At 48.6% G+C, this 7346-nt stretch overlaps 1 protein-coding gene across 1 annotated transcript in view; it reads left to right on the top strand.

Moving 5' to 3' along the window:
- Positions 1–7346, top strand: part of nabp2 (nucleic acid binding protein 2) — a 17953-nt gene extending 10607 nt beyond the window's left edge. The window contains exons 4-6 of the mRNA XM_043681722.1: positions 2224–2308; positions 3939–4005; positions 6977–7346. Of these exons, the coding sequence (XP_043537657.1) occupies positions 2224–2308; positions 3939–4005; positions 6977–7185 (361 nt within the window). The 3' untranslated portion in view covers positions 7186–7346. The remainder of the gene's footprint in view (positions 1–2223; positions 2309–3938; positions 4006–6976) is intronic.

Below are 7346 nucleotides of genomic sequence, written 5' to 3'. Positions count from 1 at the left end.
GGAGAGGCTGAACAGGCTGGGGCTGTTTTCCCTGGAGTGTCGGAGGCTGAGGGGTGACCATGTAGAGGTTTACAAAATTATGAGGGGCATGGATAGGGTAAATAGGCCCAGTCTTTTCCCTGGGGTCAGGGAGTCCAGAACTAGAAGGCATAGGTTTAGGGTGAGAGGGGAAAGATATAAAAGGGACCTATGGGGCAACTTTTCATACAGAGGGTGGTACGGATATGGAATGAGCTGCCAGAGGAAGTAGTGGAGGCTGGTACAATTGCAACATTTAAGAGGCATCTGGATGGGTATATGAATAGGAAGGGTTTGGAGGGATATGGGCCGGGTGCTGGCAGGTGGGACTAGATTGGGTTGGGATATCTGGTTGGCATGGACGGGTTGGACTGAAGGGTCTGTTTCCATGCTGTACATCTCTATGACTGGTCACCATACTTACAGAAGGATGTTAATGTGTCGGAATCAGTTCAGAAAAGGTTTACTGGTCTAATCCTTGGAATGAGCAGAATGCCCTATGAGGAAAGGCTAAACAGGCTAGGTCTGTATATTCCAGAGTGTAAACAATCAGAGGTAACTTAATTGGAACACGTAAGATCCTGAGGGGATGGGGTAGATGTGGAATAGGATGTTTCCTCTTGTGGGAGAATCTAGAACTGGGGGTCACAGTTTAAAAATAAGGGAGAGCCCATTTAAAACAGAAAAAATGTTGCCCCCTCTCTATCAGAGGGTGTAGTTTCTTTGGAATCCCCTTCAGTTTGGCTACATTTGGAACACTGCATACAATTCTGGTCCCCCTGCTTTAGGGAAGATGCTGTTAAACTTGAAAGGGTTCAGAAAAGATTTACAAGGATGTTGCCAGGGTGGAGGGTTTGAGCTATAGGGAGTGGCTGAATAGGTTGAGGCTGTTTTCCCTGGAGTATGGGAGGGTGAGGAGTTACCTTATAGAGGTTTATAAAATCATGAGGGGCATAGATACTGTTGGAATATTGCGTGCAATTCTGGTCTCCTTCCTATCGGAAAGATGTTGTGAAACTTCAAAGGGTTTACAAAAGAATTACAGGAATGTTGCCAGGGTTGGAAGATTTGAGTGATAGGGAGAGGTTTAATAAGCTGGGGCTGGAGGCTGAGGGGTGACCTTAGAGGTTTATAAAATCATGAGGGGCATGGTTAGGATAAATAGACTAGAAAAGTCTTTTCCCTGGGGTCGGGGAGTCTAGAACTAGAAGGCATAGGTTTAGGGTGAGAGGGGAAAGATATAAAAGAGACTTAAAGAGCAACCTTTTCACACAGAGGGTGGTACGGGTATGCAATGAGCTGCCAGAGGAAGTGGTGGAGGCTGGTACAAAAGGCATAGGTTTAGGGTGAGAGGGGAAAGATATAAGAGACTTAAAGAGCAACCTTTTCACACAGAGGGTGGTACGGGTATGCAATGAGCTGCCAGAGGAAGTGGTGGAGGCTGGTACAATTGCAACATTTAAAAGGCATTTGGATGGGTATATGAATAGGAAGGGTTTGGAGGGATATGGGCTGGGTGCTGACAGGTGGGACGAGATTGGATTGGGATATCTGGTCGGCATGGGTGGGTTGGACCAAAGGGCCTGTTTCCGTGTTGTACATCTCTATGGCTTTATGAGAGAGGGTGAGTAGCCAAGGTCTTTTTCCCCGGGATGGGGGAGTCCAAAACTAGAGGGCATAGGTTTAGGGTGAGAGGGGAAAGATATAGAAAGGAGTTATGGAGCAAGTTTTTTTCACGCAAAGTGTGGTGCGTGTATGGAATGAGCTGCCAGAGGAAGTGGTGGAGGTTGGTATAGTTACAGCATTTAAAGGCATCTGGATGGGCGCATAAGTCAGAAGGGTTTAGTGGGATATGGGCCAACTGCTGACAAATGAGACTAGATTAGTTCGGGATATCTGGTCAGCGTGGACAAGTTTCCATGCTGTGTGACTCTGACTGTGGATGCAGGAAATCTGAGTATTTTTAAGGCAGAGATCATTTAGATTCTATATCAGCAATAGGATGAAAGATTATTGCAGTATATGCAGGAACGTAGATTTGAGGTTAAAATCAGATCAGCCATGAGCTTATTAAATGGCAGATAAGGCTCATAGGGCCAATTGGCTTACTTTGGTTCCTTGCTAGTACATTAGTCAGCGGGGTAAGCATTGTGCAAGCGACGAGAGGTTACTGAGATGTGCAACCACTTCTGTGTTCCGTTTCAGGTTTTGTATGCAGTATTCGGAAGTGCCGAATTTCAGTGACCCCAACCCTGAGTACATGTCCCAGGCATCTTCGCAAAACAAGCCTGTAAGTCTTGACACCCCGTAACGCCCTCCCCTTTCAGACCAGGTTGTTGCTGATATTTTTATCTGGTGCCAGCGCTTATGTCAGGGGTTGCACCTCCATGGGTAATGGTGTCAATGCTGAGGTTCCTTCCTGTGATTGCTTGCTGGCTTGCTCACTTTTCTGGAGGCGCTGATTTGGTTATGCCTCACTAGGGGCCAGCCTGTTGGAAATAGAGTCCTGCTATTATTAGGGTCGCTGCAAATCGGGGAGGGAGAAAAACAATGGGTGTTTTGGGTGGAAGGGAAACTGAGAAAGTGGCTCAGTGCTCCCTGGTCACAGGATCTGCTGAGATTATTCTTGTGCTAATTCAAATGCTCCTTAGTTTTCCTTCTCCGGATGCTTCCACTGTTTTTGCAAGAGGCACAGGGTGGCTGCTTCACAATTAGCAAAGGTCTCTTGAATTAATTAAAAGTCACAGCTCGCAGCAACTGCTGATGGAAAAAAATTAAACTGCTTTTCTTCCTGCTGGAAGTAGCTTTTACTTCGGAGAACAGAGAGCCCCTGAACCAGGGAGGACAAGTGGGAGCCAACTCTTGCACGTTCCCTTCAGCCATCTGACTGCTTGCCTCTCGGTGCTTTGAATGGGATTTCTGCAGCAGCTTGGCCCTAGCCTGGGTGAGGACGTGGTTTGTCATGTTGGATGAGTCTGCTGAGCATCTGACAGCACGTGAACTGAACTTTTGGTCCCACCTGTCCATGCCAACCAGGTTTCCTAAACTGAACTGGTCCCTTTTTGCCTGTGTTTAGCCCATATCCCTCTAAACCTTTCCTATTCATATACCTTTGAAATGTTCTAATTTTACGTGCCTTTACTACTACTTCTGGCAGTTCATTCCATAAACACACCACCTTCTGTGTGGAAAAAGTTACCCCTCCGAATCCTTTTAAATCTTTCCCCTCTCACCTTAAACCTATGCCCCTCTAGTTTTGGACTCTCCCACCGCAGGGAAAGTACCTTGGCTATTCACCCTATCCATGCTGCTCATGATTTTATAAACCTGGTAAGGTCACTCCTTCGTATCCTATGCTCCAAAGAAAAACGTCCCAGCCCCTCCTTATAACTCAAACCCTCTCGTCTTGGTAGCATCCTTGTCAATCTTTTCTTCACCCTTCCCAGATTAACAACATCCTTCCTATAGCTGGGAGACCAGAACTGCATGCAGTACTCCAAATGCGGCCTCACCAACTCCCATTCTCAATGCTCTGACTGATGAAGACAAGCATGCCAAACGTCTTCTTCACCACCCTGTTTAACTGTGATGCTACTTTCAGGGAACGATGTTCCTGCACCCCTAGGTCTCTCTGGTCAACAGCACTCCCAGGTCCCTACCATTATGTATGTAAGTCCTGCCATGGTTGGTCTTACCAAAATGCAATGCCTCGCCTCCATCTGAATTGAACTCCATCTGCTACTCCTCGATCTGTGAAGAGGTCCATGACAAGTTTTGGTTGGTTGGTTGGTAGGGTGGGGAGGGAAGAAGAGATCTAGGGGGCGGAAGGGAGAGCATTCCTAGTAGCTCATTAGGCAGGTTTGCTCCCAGTCCAACCAGTTAACCCTGAGCACTCTTTGCTATTTCCTTTCTCGTTTAAGACCCTGACTGAACAAGGTAGCTCTTCTACGGCTGGCCTGGTGACGTCTTTGCCCTCTGTGACGACAGGTGAGTACCTATGATAAAGACCATGCTGTCAGGTAAGCATTTGGGGCAGGGAGAGCTGCAGTGTCAGAGGAACTGTCCTTCAGATCAGAAGTTGAGCCTTGACCCTGTCTTGCCTCAGCTGGAGGTTCAACTAGTTGGAAGGAGACCAAAGAGATGAAGGTGTCTCCATCCCCACCAACCACCATCACCACCGCAGTCCTGAGGCACATTAGCTCTGCTGCCTCACAATGACAGGGACCCTGGTTCAATTCCACCCTCCGGCAACTGTCAGTCTGTTCGGAATTCGCATGTTTTCCCTGCATCTCTGTGTGGGTTTCCTTGCGTGGTCGAAATGTGCAGATTAGGATGGGTTGGCCATGCTAAATTGTCCCCGTAGGTGCTACAAGAGTGCAGGTCTGTCTTCCGATTGGCCTTCCCTCAAAGGTGGACACAGACTTTGCTAGTTTACTCGGCCAACCTGAGATGGGGAGGATTGAGTTGGGCGACTGGCCCCCATCCCTTTTAAACCATGGAGCAGGCTCGAGGGGCCAAATGGCCAATGCCCGGTTCTGTTTTCTGTGTGGGGTTGGTGGGGAGGGGGTGGAATCTAATGGATTCTACAATCCTGCAGCTTTGTGCCTTCCTTATGTACATCTATTGTATACATGTGTAAATCATAAAATCCCTAGAGTGTGGAAGTAGCAATGGCCCTTTGAGTCTACACCAACCTTCCAAAGAGCATCCCATCCAGACCCACCCTATCCCTGTAACCCTGCCTTTCCCCTTGGCTAACTCACCTAGCCTGCACACCACTGGACACTGAGGCAATTTAGCACGGCCAATCCATCCTATCCTGCACATCCCTGAACACTACGGGGACAATTTAGCACGGTCAATCCCACCCTAACCTGCACATCCCTGGGCACTACGGGGACAATTTAGCACGGCCAATCCCACCCTAACCTGCACGTCCCCTGGGCACTACGAGACAATTTAGCACGGCCAATCCCACCCTAACCTGCACGTCCCTGGGCACTATGGGACAATTTAGCACGGTAATGAATGCAATGGGTGCTGTCTGGGGGAGTCGCTTTGATCATTCAGAGAATCATCCATTCCCAACAGTGTGGAAACAGGCCCTTCAGCCCAACCAGTCCACACCGACCCTCCAAAGAGTAACCCACTCAGCCTCATTCACCTCCCCTATACTTTCCGAAGACTAACCCACCCTAACCTGCACATCCCTGGGCACTACGGGGACAATTTAGCACGGCCAATCCACCCTAACCTGCACATGTTTGGACCATGTGAGGAAACTGGAGTATCTGCAGGAAACCCACGCAGATGCAAATTCCACACACAGACCGTTGCCTGAAGGTGGAATTGAACCAGGGTCCCTGTCGCTGTGAGGCAGCAGAATTAACCACTGAGCCACCATGCTGCTCTTAAAACTAGGATATACATTTAACTGACTGTTAAGTGATGGTAGAGGCAGCTGTCAATAGACTCTGTACCGGGCAGAGGAATACAGAAAGCTGTCAGCAGTGGGGAGCAGACCTTGAGTAGTTAAAGGAGCAGGCTGAATTGCTGAGGTGTACTTGCAGTGAGGTAGAAAGTTACCCCAGTTTAACCCACAGAAGGAAGGTATGCAATCCTGGTCTCCCTTCCATTGGAAAGACATTGTTAAATTTGCAAGGATGCAGAAAAGATTGACCAGGATGTTGCCGGGATCAGAGGGTTTGAGCAATAGGGAGAGGCTGAATAGGCTGGAGTGTCAGAGGCTGAGAGGTTGACCTTTTTTGTAGAGGTTTATAAAATGATGAGGTGCAAGGGGAGGGTGAATAGCCAGGATCTTTTGCCCCAGGGTAGGGGAGTCCAAAACGAGACGGCATAGGTTGAGGGTGAGAGAGAAAAGATTTAAAAGGGACCTATGGGGCAACATTTTCACTCAGAGGGTGGTGCATGTGTGGAACGAGCTGCCAGAGGAAGTATTGGAGGCCGGTACAATTAGAGCATTTTAAAGGCATCTGGATGGATATATGAATTGGAAGGGTTTGGAGGGATATGGGCCAAGTGCTGACAAACATGACTAGATTAATTTAGGATATCCGATCAGCATAGATGAGTTGGACTGAAGGGTCTGTTTCTGTGCTGTATAACTCTATCGCTTGTGTGGGAGAGTCTAGGACCTGAGGGTGTCCCCTCGGAATCAGGAGTTACCCATTGAAGACCGAGACGGGAAGGAGTTTCTTCTCTCTGAGTAGGGGAGTGAATCTGTGGAATTCTTTGCCACAGAGGGTTGCCGAGGGTGGGTCGATCAGTATATTCGAGGCTGAGGCAGACAGATTCTTAATCAGGAAGGAGGAATTGAGAGGTTACGGGGAAAAGGTAGGAATGTGGATTTGAGGGCGATCAGAATTAGAATATAGAACATTACAGCGCAGTACAGGCCCTTTGGCCCTCGATGTTGCGCCAACCTGTGAAACCATCTGAAGCCCATCTAACCTACATTATTCCATTTTCATCCATATGTTTATCCAATGACCATTTAAATGCCCTTAAAGTTGGTGAGTCCACACTGTGCAAGCTTACGTGCAGAATCTGTTGGCAGCTGCCTCTACCATCGCTTGACAGTCAGTCAAATGTTTTAAGGGCAGCTCGGTGGCTCAGGTGTTGCAGGCACTTTGCTGGAGAAACTCAGCAGGGTCCGGCAGGTCAGTGCATGCAGAGGAAAATCAGGGTTAACGTTTTGGGTGCAGTCAGCACTCTGTTCTACACTGGACCCTGAAAGGCGGACTGTTTCTCCTCATCCCAATCTCTCTCTGCACAGTCGCTGCCAGACTCTGCTTCTGTTTCAGATTTCCAGCCTCCACAGTTGTTCTTTCTATTTTCAATATTTATTTTCACTGTATTGAGGTTATCCCTTTATCCTCTTGCTCGGGAATGTCATTACCATCTGGCTTTTGTTTCCCTGTCTCCCCCTCCGCTCCAGGTAACGATAGCCTGAATGCTGCCGGGTCGGTTGGAGTTCCCCTCGGTGCAGTGAATCACGTACTGCCCGGAGGAGGAAGAGGGAACGGGCGTGGGCCAGGAGGTAACCAAGCTGTGAACGTGTCAGGACCTGCATTAACACACTCCTCCACCAGCAGCACCCCCAGCCTGAGCAACGGGAGGGATCAGAGACGTGTGCCAAAGCGATGAGCGTTCTTCTCTTCCCCATCTCCCGGCACGTTCCAACTTTGTGAAGCTCCCTCCCAAAACTCCGTGGGGAAATGCTATCTAAGTGGGATTGGTTCTTTAATCCTCATGCTCGTTCGCTCATTCTCTCTCATTCTTTTTCTTTCTCTCTCTCTCTCTCTCTC

The sequence above is a fragment of the Chiloscyllium plagiosum genome, chromosome 42 (genome assembly GCF_004010195.1).
Source record: "Chiloscyllium plagiosum isolate BGI_BamShark_2017 chromosome 42, ASM401019v2, whole genome shotgun sequence".
Classification (NCBI taxonomy): Eukaryota; Metazoa; Chordata; class Chondrichthyes; order Orectolobiformes; family Hemiscylliidae; genus Chiloscyllium; species Chiloscyllium plagiosum.
This window is presented reverse-complemented; position numbering and strand designations above follow the sequence as displayed.